The following is an 18,394-nucleotide window of genomic DNA, read 5'->3' as shown; positions in this document are numbered from 1 at the left end:
CAATGTTATCACCTCCCAGCGTTGTTTTAATGAAATTTTTGAGTTCTGCACGATGACCCAACCATTGGGTTTAGAACAACAGGTGAATCTCAGGATCTGGGCTGTTGTAACCTCCCTCCTCCCCTGCGAGTCTCCTCCCCTTTGTTTACTGCAATCCCTCGGATTTTGGGCTGGTTCAAGCAGGGCTGTACCACCCTTGTTCCTCCTGGGCTTCATCAAGAGCCATTTGCATCCAGTGGGAGACTTCCCTGACCCAGGACTCGCTCAAGAGCGGTGGGATCAAGATTAAACTCATTTGCATACATGTAAATTTTTGCCATTTGCAGTGCAAAAAATATCCTGTCTCTGAGATACGGGAAAACAGGGTTCTGACTCAGATTTGATGCTATCGTTGCTGTCAAGATTAGAGTCTGAATTGTGCAATCCAACCTAACTCCCGGTATCACTTGCTATGCAAAAGACAGTGTTTCATACAGAGGTGTGGCCTTGCCAGTGATTGCAGCAAATCCACACCACAGCTGGCACTTCCAGGCAGTACAGTTGGAAAGCACAGCCAATTCTTCAGCTTTGATCCTAAAAGAACTTGATTGTTCCTCGTGAGGTGCAGGGGAAACCAGGGGGGAATTAAGAGGATGAAGAGATTTTTAACACCTGTCATGAAACTGTCCTTAGAGGAAAAAAAAACCAACCCAAAAAACAAACAGAAAAGGTGAAAGCACTTAGGGAAAGAAAAAAAATAAGAAAAAAACCCTTTTTCCCACAGGAAACTTCCATCAATATTGTATTTTCCCTAAGGACATCTCTGTATCTGTCACTAGAAATTACTGCTGTCAGCGGGAATGCAGCAGCCCAAAGCACAGGGCTGGGCTTTGGTGGGCTGGAAAGGGATGGAAACCACAGCAGCTTTTAACCACCAACTCACCTCAGCTACGGTGAGCACCTTGTTTATGCAATAAATCCAATTTTGTCTGGAGGAAAAATGATGTTGGAAGGGCAAAGGGAGCTGTTGTTTTCACAAGCAAATGCCTGATGCCTAATCAAGGCTGAGAGAGGCATTTCACTCACGTAGGGCTGAGAGGGTGCCAAAACACAGGTAGGAGAAAGGTATTTCACAGGGAAACAGCTGCAGGTGGATGCCAAAACATCCAGAAACAGCAGAACTCTCCCAGCAGAGCCCTAAATCTGTGCACTACAATTGGAGTGGCAAAAGAAACAAGCCTAAAACAGATTTCCTCCATAAAGTGAAATGACACCCTAGAAAATTACACCCCAATAAAAAGCTAATGAAAAGCTCCACTGGGAACAGTTTTGCCCTACAGATAACTTGTCCCTCCTGATCTTAATGAATTCACTGGCAATTCTGACAAGCTTTTATTGCAGTGGTACTCAATGCCCTGGGTGCAAGAGCTGTTCAAAGGGATGGTTTTTGTCCCAGTGAACACGAGCTAATCCTGCAGAAGGCAGGGATGGAGGGTGCTGATTATTCATTGTCTGCACAGGGAATGAAAGAGGTTTATATGGAATAACGTATGGCTAAGTGTCAGTGTCATTAGCAGTAATTACAGTAAGTGCCTCTATGATCCTCCTCTGGTATATTTGAGGCAGGCTTCATTTCATAACTACAGGTTTGGCTGCTCAAAATCCTCTTTCACAACAGGCAGCCCATGGCTGCTCCCCTCTGCTCTCCTGTGGGCTCTCACTAGAGGGGTGCCACATTTCACATTTCACGTCTCCCCTCAGATGTGCCCATGGAGGGTTTCACACTGAGAGATTTCATGCCAGAAATGGGGATTTCAAACCACCCAAGGGAAGGGGCAGGACCTGGTTTTGTGCAGGTCCAGCTCTCCATCAGACAGGAGGAAAGGTTTCCTGTGCTCGGTGGCTGTGGCTGGGTGAGGGCAGGGTGAGATGAGATGAGATGAGATGGAGAGGGCGTGGAGTGGGACAGGGAATGGGATCTGCCCTGATGGAAGCATGGCTGCTGTGGCACTGCCCGGGGGGGCTCAGCACCATCCCCTGCCCCAAACAGGGACAGGGAGAGCTCCAGACACCCCCAGGGGGAGCAGCATCACCCCCTGCCCCAAACAGGGACAGAGATTCCCTCTCTGTGCCCAGACACCCTCGGACACCCCGCAGGTGCCAGGGCAGGAGCGCTCCGCTGCCCCGTGCCCACCCCGCGGTGCCCAGGGCGGGGCTGTTTGTCCTGCAGGGCACCCCAGGAACCCACAAGCAGCGCCCCTGAGTGCCCTAATGACGTTAATTAGAGCAGCTAATGGGCTGCTCGCTGCTGGCTGGGCAGCCGCTGTTGTAATCCCTCGCCTTGTTTTGCAGAGGTAAGGGAAACGGGGAAAAACCCACGTGGCTTAGCCAAGGAAAAAAAGATATTTTTATCCAATTCAAGGCACTGATCCTGTAGAAATGAGGGCTGGTGATGTAAAACTGCAAATATATAATCAGCACTCAAACAGCCCCATTCATCTCCAGAAGAAATCTCTAACACACAGGGTGAGAAACAATAAAAAATTTTGATTTTCTATTTTTGCTTAGAAAAAGGAGGAGGGGGGAATTTAAAGGAAATTTGTCTTCAGTATTTCTTTTAAAAAACAACAAAAGTTATTTTCCCTTGAAATTTTCTTACACACTTTATCTAATGGGGGAAACACTGCTCCAGCAGGGTGGTGGCTTGCCCAAAACCAGAAAGGGGAGGAAGGAAAACCCAATGGTTTCACCCATGGGGAACACAGAACTCTCTTTGCCATGTCCAAGCTTTTGCAGCGACAAAAATACAACATTTAATGGCACTTCAGCAATGCTGCCGTGGGGTGTAAGGCATTCCCAGAGCAGCCCTTGCTGTTCCCATGCTTTCCTCACAATTCTGCTTTGGGCTGGGCTGCAAACCAAGCCTGAAAGGCTCTCTCAGAGTTTTCCCAGCAGAAGCACTTGGCAGAGGACAAAGCTGAAACAGCTCCTGTGTCCCTGGGCAGCCCTGGGTGTCACAGCCACTGTGCTGGGTTATCCCAGTGAGAACAAACACCAGCAGGCTCCAACTGCCACATTTCTGCACTGGGGCTCGGCACAGCTCAGGGCACAGATCCAACGTTGCCTTTGTGTCTACAAACCCACCACAGAAAACATAATTAAAGCACCCAGACCTGATTTTTCCCCCTTCATTCCTTTCAAGAAAGGTTAGAACTGAAAACCTGAGGCCCCTTTAACAACTCTCTCTGGATTATTTTTGCAGGACAGGTGAGGCTTTAGATTTCATTTCACTTTCTCAAGGGGTGACATTTTTGTTGGCTGCTGGAAGGGGATGGTGCCTCCTGCCTTTCTAAAGCTCTTGTCATGCATGAGCAGGGCAGGGAGCAGGCACAGCCCCTGCCCTGCCCACCAGAGCTTGGGGGCCTGCCTGGGCTATTTCCCCAAGGTCACACCACACTCCTCCTCACTCCTCTCCTGTGGACAGCCTGCTTCAGGCATGGCTTAAAGAAAGAGGCCATGAAACGATTCAGCTAAAGGAGAAAAGCAGCCTTTCCCAGGCTTGATTCTGTAAATAATTAAGGTTCTCAGCCACCTTTCATAAAAACAACAAGATTCTCAAACCGTTCTGTCCTGGGCTGCTGCTGGGAGCAGACAGTCAGTCTGAGAACAGAGATGAAAGTTTTGAGAACTCTCCATATCAGGGTGAGAACACTGATCTTGGTTTCAGTAAACTAACTTTTGGTATTGTAAACAAAAGGTGGAGCTGAAGTTTTCTCTACAACCTATCAGGAGCTCAGATTTTGCAATATGCATGAACTTGATTAGCACTGTTATAAAAGGTGTCGGGTTGATCAATAAAGTGGAGTGATGCTGATCAATAAGGGTGGATCTCTCCCTCCGACTTCAATACTCTCCCAAGCAGCTGAAGGATGAGAAAGACTCTGCAGGTCCAGAGGAGTCAGTTCTGAAACTCCCTGAGCTTGGTGGAAATTCAGGGGAATAATCTGACTTCATGAATATAATTTAATCTAGGTCAGTAAAATGGCAATGAACTCAGAACAAAATCATCACCATTTTCATAATCTGAAATCACTTTCCATTAAATGACAGTAAATCCAAAGAATTCCAGTTGGATTATTTGATTCTAATTGAGCCTCCAATTCTAATGGAATCCAAAGGGATTTGAGAGGCTCATTTTGAATTCACACTTCTGAGACACTGCCAGAGGAAGGCTGGAAAACACAAACCACAAAATGTTGTCAAAAGAGACAGAAAAGTGCAAAATCCCAGAATGGGTCAGGCTGGAAATGACCACTGATAAGCAGCAATCAGGATGAGTTTGATCCATGAGGAACCAATGGCAGCAGGGAAAAATGATCATATTGGGACCCACTGGGCTGAGTTTGAGGCACCCAAGCCTGGCCATAGAGATTTTGTGTTCCCACAGGTGCCTCACCCCCAGGTTAACCCCAGACACCTCCTGCACAACAAATCAGTGTAAGAAATGTGTACTTTAATGCAAACACATTCCTGGGAGCACAGGACATTTCCTCCTTGCTGGGTGCCTTGCCATCAGCACTGGGAGGGAAGATCCATCCTTTGGGGTGGAGGTTTTAGGGTGATTCTCAGAGATCAAGGCCTCTCATTTCAAATCTCTGGCATTTCACACTTCCACTTCAGCTGTGAGCTTGTAAAGTCACTGAAGAAAGTGAAAATCAGCACCAAAAGAAGCAGAAGTAGGTGAGATTTCCCTCCCAGCCTTGGCAATGCCCCTGCTCTCAGTTAACTGAACTCTTGAGCAACTTTTTTGTCTCTGACCATTCCCAAATTGGTTTCTTACAACATCAAAACTGATTTTCTTTGGGACTTATCTGATAGAGTTAAAAGAAAACACCCTGGCAATGCCACTGCATCACAAGGGAGCCTTTGATCATGTGGGGCTGCCAACGCACCTTGAAGTGTGTTAAACTCATCTGACTTGGCTGATTGCATCTGCCTCTTCCACTAAGCGGCCCTGCAGGAGCCACCCTCGGGGAAGGGGCACCAAGGGCACAAATGACCTGGGCCTGGGTTCCTGGGCACTCCTGGGGGCTTTGCCCAGGAGGGACTTCAGGGCTTTGTGCTCAGCAGCTCACCCAGCTCAGGTGAAAGTGCATTTCTGCATTTTGGAAAGAGCAGATCTTTGAAAGACGAACCTCCCAGCAGTAAAATTCCTCTTTGGTGCTGATGTGAACTCCAGGGATGGGTTCAGTCCCTGGGTCCATGTGGGGGATCCAGAATTCCACTGCAGTGTTGGGGATTCATCCCTCCCTCCCCTGCAAAGGCTCTCCCAGCCAAAAGCAGCTCTAAGCCAGCCAGAGCACAGGTTTTAGGCTCAGCTTTGAAAGATTCAGATTAGGGGAGCAGATACAAGTGGAGACACACTGCTGATGAAATGCTGACACTTCAACTCAACCCCTGTGTCTCAGAAAGCACAATTTTGGTTAAAAAAGAAGAGAACCCATTTGCATCAGCATTTTATTCCCTGATAAGGGTTCAGGACTTCTCCCAGTTACCCTGTGCAGCACAAACAGCAAGGGCACCCCATGCCCTGCCCTCTGGGAATGGGATTGTGCCTTTGCAGGTTATCAGGGCTGGGGGAGGAAGCAGGGGGGAAGGAGGCTGGGGTGCCGTGCAGAGGATTCTCATTAATTTTGGAAGGAGTTATAAAAAGTGAGCTTGAAAGTGTGTCCCAAAGAGGAGGATTCAGCTGATTGAGAACTCATCTGCCTCTATCTCTTGGCTAATCGTGAATGCTGCTTCTGCTGTGTCACTTCAAAGGCGCAGCACAGCTGGGAGGGTTTTCATCAAAGCTCCTGCATGTCTGGGGGAGGTTTTCCCCCCCATGAATATACATCACTGGAGGCTCCTTTTCCCAGCTTTTCCCATGCCTGCCTCTGATTGATCCTCATTTCATTCAGATGAGCTCTTCCTCTCTGGATGGCTAAAGGGCAAGAGACAGCTCTCTCCAGAGCTTTCCCACTCGCCTGGATCCTCTCCGAAAGACTTCCCTCTCATCACAGAGGGGGAGGGAGGGAGCTGTTCAGACAAGAGATTGAGCCTTTAAATTAAATTCTTGTCATCTGAGGGCTGGGCCTGATAGCAGCGGGGGTGGGAAGAGAATTCTCCCAGTATCAGGATTCTGGCCAGGGCCTGGTTGGTGTAAATGTGCCATGGACTGATCTCAGCAGTCCTGTCACCAAACCCCTGAGCTCTCACAGGTGCCAGCAGCAGCTTGGCAGTGCCAGCAGCCTCATGCCCTGTGTGGCTGCCCCAGGTTCTACCAGGGCTCCCCAGGCTCAGAACTCGCAGGAATTGCTCAATTCCCCTCTTTTTGCAGTGGGAAGGAGGGCCGGGCAGCTGGGAGGAATCTCAAGCACTCAGGCCCCCTCAGCCAGGCTGGGGTTTCACAAGAGCCCAGAGCCTGGGTGCACCCAGCACGTGCAGAGTGCTGCTGAGACCTGGGCCCTCCAGAGCTGGGATGGGAGCTCAGCCCCCCTGGGAACCCTGGGCCCTCTGCCACTGGGTTACAGCACAGTTACAGCACCTCTGTCCGTCTGTCCGTCTGTCTGTCTGCTCAGCCCAGCTCAGCCCCGCTCCCTGCCCTCCACCTGTGCCTGTTCCCCAGGGCAGAGTGACCCCAGCCCTGCCAGCTCAGGCACTGCTCCTTCCTGCAGCCCATGGAGGGTGGAGATCCTTTTTACAAATGTCACACATGTCCTGAGCAGTGCTGATGCCTTATGGCACTCAGAGAAGAGATGATGGCAGATGGTTGGACATTGTCCATGTCTGTCTGTCCAGTGAGGTCTTTCCCCATTCCAGAACTGCCCCACTCGTGTCCTTACAGCCTCCTCACAGCTCAGAGTCCCATAAACCCCACCCTGGGGCTTTACAGGAAGGTCAAAGCAGGTCCCCAGGGATGTCACCCTCACGGGGACCCTTCCAGCACTGCTAAATCCTGTCATGTTCCCCTACAGCAGGATCCTCAGGAGGCACCCAAGGCTGGTCAGCTGTGCTGGTGCTTTATGGGATCAGGACCTTCCTTCCCCCCAGCCAGTGATGGGATTTTCCCTCTGCAGCCCCAGAATAGTTAATGGGATTGTGAATGGTTTATCACTTCTTTCACCGGGGTGTGTGGCTGGATTCACTTTGACACAAGCCCCTTTCTGAATTGCAAGTTGGCAACAATAAAAGGGAGAAGTCTTTAATTAGTTATCTGGCTAATTAACTTTTACAGCACTGCATAGCTTTGGCATCCAAATACTGCAATGCAAAACATTGCAAACATTCAAAGACTTCCCAGCCCACCAGGAAGCTGCTGCCACTGGTGGCTGCGGGGGAAAAGCATCTCCAGGCTTGGCCTGGAAATCCTCCCTGGGCTCCTGTGCAGGGAACCCACCTGCTCCTGCTGCTGTTCCACTTAAAGACAGAGCACTCATGGCATGCCCCAGCTCTGGAAAAGATCTTTGAGATTGTCACTGACCCAGCAGTGCCACCACGTTCCCCACACTCCGTGTCCCCAGGTGCCACGTTGACCTGAACCCTTCCAGGGATGTGACTCCACCTGTGCCCTGGGCAGCCTGCTCCAGTGTTTACAGCCCTTCCAGTGGAGAAGTTTTCCTTAATATCTGATCTCAAACTCCCCTGTGCAAGAGCTGCTTCCTCTTGTGCTGCCCCTGGGAGAAGAGACTGAAACCTCCTCACTGCACCCTCCTGTCAGGGACTTGTGGGGAGTGAGAAGGTGCCCCCTGAGCCCCCTTTTCTCCAGGCTGAGCCCTCCCAGCTCCCTCAGCCTGTCCTGGTGCTCCAGCTCCATTCCCTTCCCTGGACACCCTGTGCCACACTCCTCCTTCTCAGTGTGTGAAAAACCCACACAAACCCGAGTTTATCTCCTGCATGTCGGGGCTGTGCAGAGATCCCCGCTCCTCCTGCCACGCACCCAGGGCAGGGATTCCCAGCCAGGGCCACCATTCCAGCCCCTGCCAGCGGGGTGACCGCGGATCCCGCAGGCAGGAGATGCTCCCGAAGCCCCGAGCGCTGCGGGATGACCCCAGGAGCACCAGAGGCTGCTGCGGAGCCTCTCCTCTCTCTGTCGGGACATGCAGGGTCCCCAGCAGTTCCCACGCTGCTGGGAGGGGAGGGGGTTTCGGCAGAGCCCCGGGGCCGTTCCGTGGGGCTGGATCTGCTCCTGTGGCCAAGCACGTGCTGTGCTCCCCCGGCTGGGCTCCAGTTTCGCCGGGGCTGCGTGTCCAGGCAGCTCCCGGCTGCTCCCAGCCCCGCGCACAGGCTGTGCCAAGGGAAGGGAAGGGAAGGGAAGGGAAGGGAAGGGAAGGGAAGGGAAGGGAAGGGAAGGGAAGGGAAGGGAAGGGAAGGGAAGGGAAGGGAAGGGAAGGGAAGGGAAGGGAAGGGAAGGGAAGGGAAGGGAAGGGAAGGGAAGGGAAGGGAAGGGAAGGGAAGGGAAGGGAAGGGAAGGGAAGGGAAGGGAAGGGAAGGGAAGGGAAGGGAAGGGACAGGTTTCAGGGGAAGAGAGAGAAGCAGCCCAAAGCAGGTGATCACCTGGGGCTGCCTCATCCACACATCCCAGGGAAAAGTCTGTCTGTGAGCAAGGCAGGACCCAAACTTGTCTCCTTTGCTGTAGTCTGGACTTTAAGTGAGACCTATTTAACTTTTCTGTTTAGTGGTAGACAAGGATTCAGCTCATTGGCAGAGACCCTGTGCCCCTGAACCCCTGAACTTCCAGAGGAGCTGCCATTGCTCAAGAGTTGTGCCTCCAATGTCCCACAGACACGTCCAGGATTCCAGATTCCGTGTTTGCACACCTCAGATTGCACCCAAAAAGCTGCAGGTCCCAGCCAAGGTAAACTGGAGCCAGCTCAGAGCTGCAGCACCAGGAGCTGCTGCTGCCAGGGGTGCCAGCATCCCATAAATGTGGCCCAAATATCATCCCATAAATCCTGACCTACAGGGTCCAGGGGTCCTTGGAGCATTCCCTGTATTCTCCTCACCTTTAGGAACTGTTAAATGTACAGACTCTTTAATCATGGCCAGCTCCAGTTCCTGTGCCCAGGCAAAGCCCCAGGTTCCTGTAAAATCCCTTCCCCGGAAGAAAAAATAAAGGAGATGAAATGATTCATGGCATTTGTATGGGGAACAAAATTTATGGGGTTGTTTTTGCTTTTGCTTTTCATTTTAAGTCTTTTCAGACTCAATTTAAAAACAAACCAAGCCCATTCTCTTCCCTTCCTCCTGGTGACAGGCTGCCCAAATGCCTGTCTGGGTCAAGGGGACACTGCTCTATTTTGTTTTACCATCTGGCATCACCCAGCTCTGCAGATTTCTTTAACCTTTTAATTCTCCGTAGCATTTCATCCTTTGCTAATTCCATCATTTCCCCCATGTTTGCTTTGTGAACCTTCCAGAATAATTCCACTGAAATCCAACCATCAGCAGCCTGTGTGTCAGGGCTGGTCCTGAGCAGGAAGAGGGAAAAAAAATCCACATTCAAAGTCAGAACTAAGCCTCCAACGAAGATTCCCCAGGGGCAGAGAAGAAGGCTGAGGCTCCCTGCAGGCAGGATGGGGCAGCTGGAGCTGCTGGAGGTGGCAGTGCCAGGCAGGGAGGGATCAGCACAGCCCTGGCTGGGACTGAGCACAGAGCTGTGACAGCTCCGATCTCTGCTCCCTCGGAAAGCTGTGACATCCCCAGGTGACCCTGCTGCAGCCTCGGGCAGGGTGTGCTGAGGGAAGCAGAGAGCCCTGAGTAAAGCTGGGCTTTGCTCTCAGCACAGACAACCCATAACAGCTGATTGCTGGCTTAAAAATCCACATTGTCTGAAAAGCAGTAAAAAAGAAACAAATTGTAGTGCAGAAGTTTGTGTATTATGGCTGCCACTGGGGGGTTTTAAATCCACATCTTGTAAAAACATAATGTTTTAAAATTTCATTTTATTTAGAGGTCATGGCTGTTGGAGTTGGAGAATATACAAAAATTACCTGTGAAATGTTCCTTTTGGTGGATGAGGCAATTAAGTGTCTGACAGTTTATTAACATAAGATGGAGAGGCCTGGAGAAAGTGCCAGAAGTGAGGACAGGCAGGGCCTGGTTTTGGTGTGTTGCTTCCCCTCCTGCCAGGGCAGGGCTGTTTCCGTTCCTGGATGGCTCCGATGCCTTGGATGCACAGCTCATCCCACAGAGCCCCAGCAGCCCGGGAAGGAAGGGACAGCTGGGCACAGAACTGCCTCTTGGGACAGGGGGGAAATCCAGGCACTTTGTGTTGTTTGAAACTTTCTGCTCTTCCCCTAATGTATGTTCAAGAGAAAACTTTGGAGCTGAGTGAGGTCTCACTCTCAGTCTCAGAATATGTCTTTTTGTTTCATTTTGGGGCTAAAGGATGTTTCCTCATCCTCATTCACCTGCTGCACTTATGGATCAGAGGTTTGCTCTCCCATGGTGCTATCTGTACCAGCAATGCCCTGGTACAAGGTTTAATCTGTTTTTTTCTCCCTGGGCTCAGTGTCTGTGCCAGAGCAGCTCCTCAGAGCACAGGGAAGGAGCTGGGGTGACATTGCAGCACTTGGTGCCTCCTGTTGCTTCCAAGGGTTTCACAAAACCCAATCAGTGTGCCTTCCTCACACTGGATTTCCTGCAGTGCCCTTCCCCAGTGCCTCCTGTTGCTTCCAGAGGTTTCACAAAACCCAATCAGTGTGCCTTCCTCTCACACTGGATTTCCTGCAGTGCCCTTCCCCAGGAGGGCAGGCACCCATCCCTGACTCAGGGAGGGTTGCAGGGTTTGCCCTCCTGTGCTGAATCATTGCTGCACGCAAAGGGAGCAGTGGAAAATGGGGGAGTCCCCTGGGGATGCTGGCAGTCACAGAGCGAGGGGTGGGTGTGACACTGTGCCATGAATGAAAGCCAAACCATCCCAAAGCATTGCACAGCACCGCACAGTGACTCAGGGTGCAAAGGGCCACGGTGGGGCCAAGCAGGGTGATGCTGAAGCCCATTGCTCAGGACTGTGTCCGGCTGGTTCCTGGATGATAATATTTGAATATTGATGCTCCACAGGAGCACACCAGTGGGAGAACACAGACACAGCTGGGTGATTTACCCAAGGATAAAGGCTGATATCAGTCCTCTGCAGCAGCACCATCCCTGCAAGGCACCACGAGGCTCCATCCACAGCAGGGTCCCAGAGCACTGAGGGTACAGCCCTGTGTGCTCCTGTCACACACACAGGTCACAGTCCTGCTCCTGCCAGCACCCGATCCGCCCCTTCCTGGCACCCCAGCCAGAGGCAGAGGCTGGAGGGGCAGCAGAGCAGAACCCTGGGTGTGCTGTGCCCCCTGGGCAGTGCCAGGACGCTCCGAGATCACTCCGGGGGTTTTCTGCGGTTCCCGAAGTTTTCAGCCTCTGTGGCTTGGAGAAAAGCGCGTTTTGTTTGCCAGGCAGCGACACCTCGTGGCATCGGCCACGCCAGCGCGGGTGCGGACAGCGGCACAGGGAGGGGACAGCGGTACAGGGAGGGGACAGCGACACCTCGGCCCTCCCGGGACAGCCCCTGGCGGAGCGCAGAGCCCAGCGCGAGTGTCCCACAGGACAGGATGGTGACCATGGTGATGCGATGGTGATGATAGTGATGTGATGATGATGATGATGACAATGATGACGATGATGATGATAAGATTCCCCTCTTGTGAACGCTCGCTAAAATCCCGGTCACCTCGAGGAGGAGCTGCCCGAGGGCTCTGAGGCAGAGCCCAGTGAGTGTTCCTGGAACCGCTCCCGCTCCTGCCCGGGCTGATGGGGAAGCACAAGAGCCGTGCCTTGGTTGTGGCTCTGCAGTTCGGGTGATGAAGGGGGATGGACCCTCCAGACCCTTCACTCTGCTGTTTTCCTTAGAAAGGATTACAATTCTTCTTTCCACAAGAAAGTCCATAAAAATGAAATTAAATGAAATTAAACAGAGGCAGCAAAACAGCCACGGAAACAGAAACCCGCGGTGAGAGGAAATGGAGGTTTTGGGAGGAAATGGTGACTTTGTACCCAGAAGCTGCCACTCCCAGGTCCAAGGGTTCAGAGGGTTGCCAAGGGCCGTCTGCTGGGCTGGGAGAGTTTTCCACCCGGGGAAGACCCGGGGAAATCCCTTTGTCCAAGCTGCTGTAACTCCTGTAAAGTGAATTCAGGGATCCGTTCCTGCTCTGGTGGCTCAGGCCTGGGTGCCTGCGGTGGAAGGCAGGAGAGCTGAGGTGCCAAACAATCCCTGCTCCAGGGATTTCCCCCTTTCCTGCAGTGGCACAGCCATTCCAAGCACACACCTGGGCACCTGGCAGCATGGCAGAGATCCATGGCAGTGCCCACACGGGAGGGGGCAGATCCCTCTCCTATCTCTGCACTTTACCCCCCCAGCTGTAAAGTGCAGTAATTCCCTAACTCCCAAAAAACACTGGGCTAACATAAACCAGGAGCAACTCTTTGATCTCCTGTAAACAGCAGGCCAGCAGAGTCTCCCATCCCACTGTTGTTATTGTTGCTAGGTTATTAATAGCTCTCTCCTGCACTGAAACTTTATTTAAATGCTATTAATATTTCACAGCCACGCAGGTAAGTGCCAAAGGTCAGGGTTTCACTGAGGAGTCTCACTGAGGTGTCTCACAGCTCTTCCCCTGTGCCAGGGCTCACTGGAGGGTGCAGTGCTGCAAGTTCCACTGTGCTGTCCCCAAAATCCTCCCACACCTGCTCCACTCCCAGGCACACGTGCAGGGCTGTACCAGGAAGAGAGGCAGGGCGCATGTGTGCACTCCTGGGCTCCTCAGTCCTCTGCAATTCACACAGGAAACACCAGAGAATGGATGAAGGAAAAGCGTTTCTGTCAAATGGGAAGTTCTGCTTTGTCCTGTGTGGCTGGAGAGTGGGAGCCCTGATGGCTCTGTGTGTCCTGCAGCAGGCTCGAGGTATGTGAACACCTGAGGGTTACTTTTCATTATATGGCTTTGTTGGTAGGAGGACAGAGAAGTTCTGATCAGTTTAAATGGAAATGATTCACATAGAGTGGAATATTCCATGGTAAAGAAGTGACAGTTTAAAATCTGTCTGTGGAAGGTGTCTTGCTGAGGGTGATCTACTGGAAAAAAGAGGGGCAGGAAAATACACAGGACAAACCTGCAGCTCTGAATTCCTGGTGGGATCTGCCCTTGGAGGACTGGCATTGAATGAGAAGTGTGGGACAGCCGTGTCTGCCCTGTCCAGGGAGTCAGGCAGAGTTTATGGGTTGGAAATCAGTGAAATGCAGTGAGAGCACAGGGAAAGCAATTGGAAATCATAAACCAGATTGTTCATACAAACTGAGTCCTAGTTCAAAAAGCTGTTGAGATGAAGATGCTTTATGAGAGACAAGGAAAGCATTGCATCACACCTGCTGCCAGAACCAATTTCCAGCCCTTAATGAAAGGCTCAGCCTCAGATATTGACACCACCTCAGTGAGAACCCAGTGGCACTTCCTGTCCCAAAGATACTTTTGAATCATTCACATATTTCCCCTTTTGACCAGGTCATGTTCAGCTTCTCCCTCCTCAAAACGTGACCCTGCTGTCCAGGGATTTTGCCATGATTTTGACCTGGGCTCCAGGGGAAGGCTCTCCCCCAGATGTGACCTACACTGTGAGGTATGAAAGGTAAGAGCTCCAAAGCATGTCTGATCAAAGGGGTGGCACAGACCTGGTTAATGAGTGTCCTAATCATCAGTGACCTCCCACCAAAACAAAACATGATCCAAACTCTGAGTCCCACTTGCTCCCACCCTCCCAAACCCTTCCTTCTCTTGCTCTGTAAATCCCAGCAGAACGTGTTCCATATTTTGGTGTGGTTGTTCCTTCCAGCCAGGATCGCCTGGACAAATGGAGGAAGGTTCCTCACTGCAGGAACATCCCCAGGTCCTTCTGCAATCTGACTTGTGCCCTCTCCAACCTCTACGTCAAGGTGCGGGCTCGGGTGAAGGCGGTTTGGGGCCGGTCCCAGTCGCCCTGGGTGAAATCCCAGTTCAAGGATTACTACTCAGACGGTGAGTGCCTGCCAGGTGACAGCCTGGATGGAAGGACAGACACACAGACACACAGACCACACCCCACAGGGGTCCAGGGGCTTTATGGATGGCAGAGACCTGAGTGAGCAGGAGCAGTGACAGGCTGGGATTGTTTGAGGATGAATTTTGTAGCAAGTGTCAGAACTTGTTCATCAGCTGAGCAAAGTGGCTCCAAGGGTGTTTTAGTTACAGAGGTGTCCTCTGTGGCTGTGGCCACTGTCCCAGTGGCTCTCTGGGGTGTTTTAGATACAGGGGTGTCCTTTGCCTCCTTCTTATCACAAGATAACAGCTGGAAGTGAGGAGCAGCCGTCCCTGCTGAAGGTAAGGGCCAAGCCAGCCCCATTCTCAGAGCTGCTCCCTCCATTGCAGTGGAACTGGCTCCCCCCGTGCTCACCCTGAAGGTCAGCGACAATTCCATCCACGTCAGTGCCTCCTTCCCTCTGCCCACCTGTGTGGAGAACCTCACCTGGAAGTATGACCTGAACCTCTGGGAAGCAGGATCTGAAGACAAGGTCGGTACCAGTGGCTCTTTTTAGATGAAATGGAGGAACTGAAAGAGCTTCAAAGTTCTGGGCAGAGAGAGAGGGACTGATCCAGGGCCTGGAGGAAATGAACCAGCCAAACCAGAGCCAAACCAAAGCCAGAGGCAAAAAGTAGAAGTGTGTGATGCATCCTTATTTCTGACTCCAGATCAGAAGGCTGCGTGTTCGAATCACGTCGGGGTCACCATTATGTCACGGAAGGGGACCAGGACACCAGCTGGTTCATCACAGGCCTTTCAGGTCCGGTCCGGTCCCGGTCCCGGTCCCTCAGGTCTTTCTGGTCCAGTTTATTAAAGAAAGTATCAAACACTTATACAGCAAATAATAAGCTTATGAATATTCTGTAAGCCAAGCAATCTATTGGTTAAACTATAGCATGAACTCATCCTCATTCCTTAGGGGTTACCCTCTCTTTTCTCATGCCTCTTTCACTGTTTGTTATTATGCCACAGCTAGGCCCAAGGACACTGTTATCTGTGCAGGTGCAGGACTTGGAATTAGCCGCAATTTTGTACTTTTCCAGTCCTTAGCAGCTAAATTCCCAACACTTATTTTTTTTGGTAGTTCCCTGTTTTTATCAGGAAGGGGAGTTTACACTCCAGTCAGTCTGAAGGGCTGAGGTTTAAAACAACCAGTCCAGGTGCCACTGGCAGCATTCCCAGCACTGCTGCAATCCCCACCTGGATCCATCAGCCCTGGGGAGATGTCACACAAGGGATCCATGGGCTAAGGTGGTACAGGAACACCACCCCAATAATGAAAGAATCACCTCTCCAACCCTCTGCTCTGTCTCTCAGCAGAAGAAATACGAGGGTTACTTCAGGAAGGACACGGTGACCATCAACACCACTGCCCTCAGAGGCAACTACTGCTTCAGTGCCAGGGCTCTCTATGAAAGCATCAACTTGAAGCACAGTGAATTCTCCCAGCCCGTGTGTGTGCTGTTAAACCACAAAGGTATGGCCCTTCCCAGGAGGGATGTGGGAGACATCCAGTGGGATGAGGGCAAGGCAAAGATTTCCACTAAAATCAGGTTTTCACCACCAAAAACAAAGCTTCCTGTTAAAGGGACTGGTTGGATTTTCTGGTGAGTGGTTCCTGCTTTCTGTAGAAATAGTTTCATTTTAAAAAGCCTGAAATGTTTTCTGAACACTCTGAATATTGTGTATCAGTGTAGAGCCCATAATTCCTATAAAAATTCCACTCACAAGAGATTATTCTGTCTTTTTCATCAGCACAGTGGAAGTTCCCACTTCTGGTTGTGATCCCTCTGTTTGTCCTCCCCATCTTTGTGGCCAGTCCCTTCATCTGCTGCCTGGTGAAGCAGGAGGCCAAGCAAAGGAAGATGCCTCAGGTTCTGGTATGGCCCAAACTCTCAAATCCCCTCTTGACTCAGAGTCCTGCTGGTTTTCAGAGGGTCACTGGGGAGGAGTGGGGGGTTCTGCACTCCTCAGTTTTACATCTGTAATTCCCATTTTTGAAATAACCTTTCTGACATCCAGATTTTTCTTTTGGAAGCATCACAGGCTCACTGTTTGATTCCTTCTCCCTGACAGGATTTCTCTCAATTTAAAGCTGCTGGACCAACCTTCCCCCTGGAGCTTGGTGAAAAGGAATTCTGCAGTGATGATCTGAGCTGCTCAGAGATGCCAATGCCTCAAAGGAGGACAAACAGAGCTTCAGGAGGACACCAGCTGCCATGGAGGGCTTCTTTCCCATCATCATCATCACTGTCATCATCGTGGTCAGAGGATGAGGAGGAGGAAGGCAGCAGCACTTTGATCCCATACCGTGAAATGCCTCGGTATCCAAGGAGAGGTCTCAGCTCTCAGGCAGCCCCAGCAGCTCGGGGGGAAATCCTGGATCCAGGGTCTGGAGATCTCTCTGTGGCATCTGTGCTGGACCTCAGAGCCCTGGGTTTCACCCTCCTTGCAGAGAGGAAGGGTGAGAGGGACACCTCGGGGTCCCAGGCACACGGGGAGCCCTCCCTGTACCTCTGCTCCTCCTCGGACAGGATCTCTCTCACTGATGTGACGTTCCCAGGTGCCCCAGAGCAGGGCCATGGACAGGGGCATGAGAGGCTGGCAATGAGCCCCCTGCAGCCCCTGCTGGGGGGGATTGGTGCTGAACCCCACGAGCTGAACCCCAGGAAGGTTCCCCATTCCTGCAGGGGTTACCAGAAATCCATCCCTGACCTGCAGCTCCGGGAGGATCCCAGCAGGCAGCTGCTCATCCCCCTGTGGACTCTGCAGCTGGCAGAGGATGAAGGCATTGCCAGTGACTGTGGCAGTGACAGCTTCACAGAGGGGACCCCTCCCGAGCCCACCGTGCTCAGTGACACCTTTGGGACTTCAATTACAGAGGGAAAATGTGATCCAAAGCTGCAATTCCCAGGCTATGAGCACTCCCATTACTTGGGAAGGATCTGAAGTGCCCAGCAGGTCTGGGCAGTGCCTGGAAATCCTGGGGAGCTCCAGATGTCCAAGCAAGGATCCTTGGACAAGGACAACAACCAATGTCTGGCCTATCCAGGCAATGGCTTTAGGGACACAAAAGTGCATTTTTATTGCTAAGTCACCTCTGTGCTGTCACTGTCCGGGGTGGGGAGGCAGGGACATCTCTGAGGGAGCACTCAGCAAACAGGCACTGCCTGGGATCACCTCAGACTCCAGAACAAGGGCCTGAAAATGCAGTGTTTTGCCTGCACGTGCATCTGGAGCACATTTTGAACTGTTTTGTGTCACTTTTGCTTCCCTGTAAGTCCAGAGCTTGACTGGAAGTTCCTTGCAGAGACATTCAGCAGGATCTGGTTTTTGTGGCATGACAAGTTCTCCACCTCATCCTGCAGAAAGCACCTTCTGTGTTCCAGCAGAGGGAACTGAAGCCAAAGTGTGCAGCATGTTTGTTTATTTATTTTTTATTTTATATTTATTGAAGCTGAAATTCTTCCTGCTGTGCAGACTGTCTGAGAGCAATAATTTTTTATATAAATCTCCATGTGTACGTGGTTTTGTTTTCCATAGCTACAAAGGGGGACTGCAGCTCATCGGGAAAAATAATTATCTTTAAAACAGGACCCCATCCTGGGCTGGAGTGGAATTCTGAAATTCCCAGCCAGGTCACTACTGAACAAAGAATCCCAGAATGGTTTGGTGGGAAGGGATGCTGAAGTTCATCCCAGTGCACCCCTGCCATGGCAGGGTCACCTCCCATTGTCCCAGGTGGCTCCAAGCCTGTCCCTGGCACTGCCAGGGATGCAGGGGCAGCCCCAGCTGCTCTGGGCACCTGTGCCAGGGCCTCCCCACCTCCCAGGGAAGGATTTCAGTCCAGTATCTAATCTAGATCTCCCCTCTGGCAGTTTACAGCCGTCACCTTTGCCCCATCACTTCATGTCCTTGTAAAAGCTTTTTATGCTGCAGTATGAAAGGGAGCCTTTGTGTAAAGGGCTCCCAGGAACCAGAGCAGTAAAAGACAGAGGGAAACACTCCCCAGCCATTCCTGCACTCGGGGAGAGGGCTCAGATGAGGGGAGGCTGTTGATGGAGGGTATGAAAGCTGAAATCCTTTGAGAACAGGAAAAAAGAAGTGAGGGGTGGTAGGAGGGACTGGGAACTGCTCTGCAGCAAGATTTACTCATTGAGCTCCTGAATGAATTCCAAAGGAGAGGTGGGGAAAGGATTCACCAGCTGGACTATTCCTCTGTCCTCTGCAGTGTCCTTAGGTACATCCTGCATTGTATTTGGAAAGACACCGATGA

General features: G+C 51.5%; 2 protein-coding genes across 6 annotated transcripts in view; one reads left to right on the top strand and one right to left on the bottom strand.

Moving 5' to 3' along the window:
* Window positions 1-18,394, bottom strand: part of GRHL3 (grainyhead like transcription factor 3) — a 106,865-nt gene that overhangs the window by 39,607 nt on the left and 48,864 nt on the right. The gene's annotated exons all lie outside the window — the stretch shown is intronic.
* On the top strand, window positions 12,284-17,625 carry IFNLR1 (interferon lambda receptor 1). Of its 2 annotated transcripts, none has more exons than XM_005494729.4 (7): window positions 12,284-12,968; window positions 13,566-13,689; window positions 13,894-14,075; window positions 14,466-14,608; window positions 15,439-15,595; window positions 15,874-15,998; window positions 16,195-17,625. In XM_005494729.4, exons 1-7 carry the CDS (start codon window positions 12,806-12,808, stop codon window positions 17,065-17,067), a joined length of 1,767 nt encoding a protein of 588 aa, XP_005494786.4. In that variant the 5' UTR covers window positions 12,284-12,805; the 3' UTR covers window positions 17,068-17,625. The 2 variants fall into 2 exon arrangements, with proteins under 2 accessions (XP_005494786.4, XP_026653600.2); XM_026797799.2 differs by having other exon boundaries at window positions 15,436-15,595.

The sequence above is a fragment of the Zonotrichia albicollis genome, chromosome 20, assembly GCF_047830755.1.
Source record: "Zonotrichia albicollis isolate bZonAlb1 chromosome 20, bZonAlb1.hap1, whole genome shotgun sequence".
Lineage (NCBI taxonomy): Eukaryota > Metazoa > Chordata > Aves > Passeriformes > Passerellidae > Zonotrichia > Zonotrichia albicollis.
The sequence above is the reverse complement of the archived record's forward strand: the minus strand, read 5'-3'. Positions and strand labels throughout refer to the sequence as shown.

Coding starts and splice junctions, on each gene's coding strand:
- IFNLR1 (XM_026797799.2), top strand. CDS start 12,806: ATGTGTGCACTCCTGGGCTCCTCAGTCCTCTGCAATTCACACAGGAAA. Junction 13,690..13,893: donor TACACTGTGAGGTATGAAAG/GTAAGAGCTCCA, acceptor TGTTCCTTCCAG/CCAGGATCGCCTGGACAAAT. Junction 15,999..16,194: donor GGAAGATGCCTCAGGTTCTG/GTATGGCCCAAA, acceptor TCTCCCTGACAG/GATTTCTCTCAATTTAAAGC.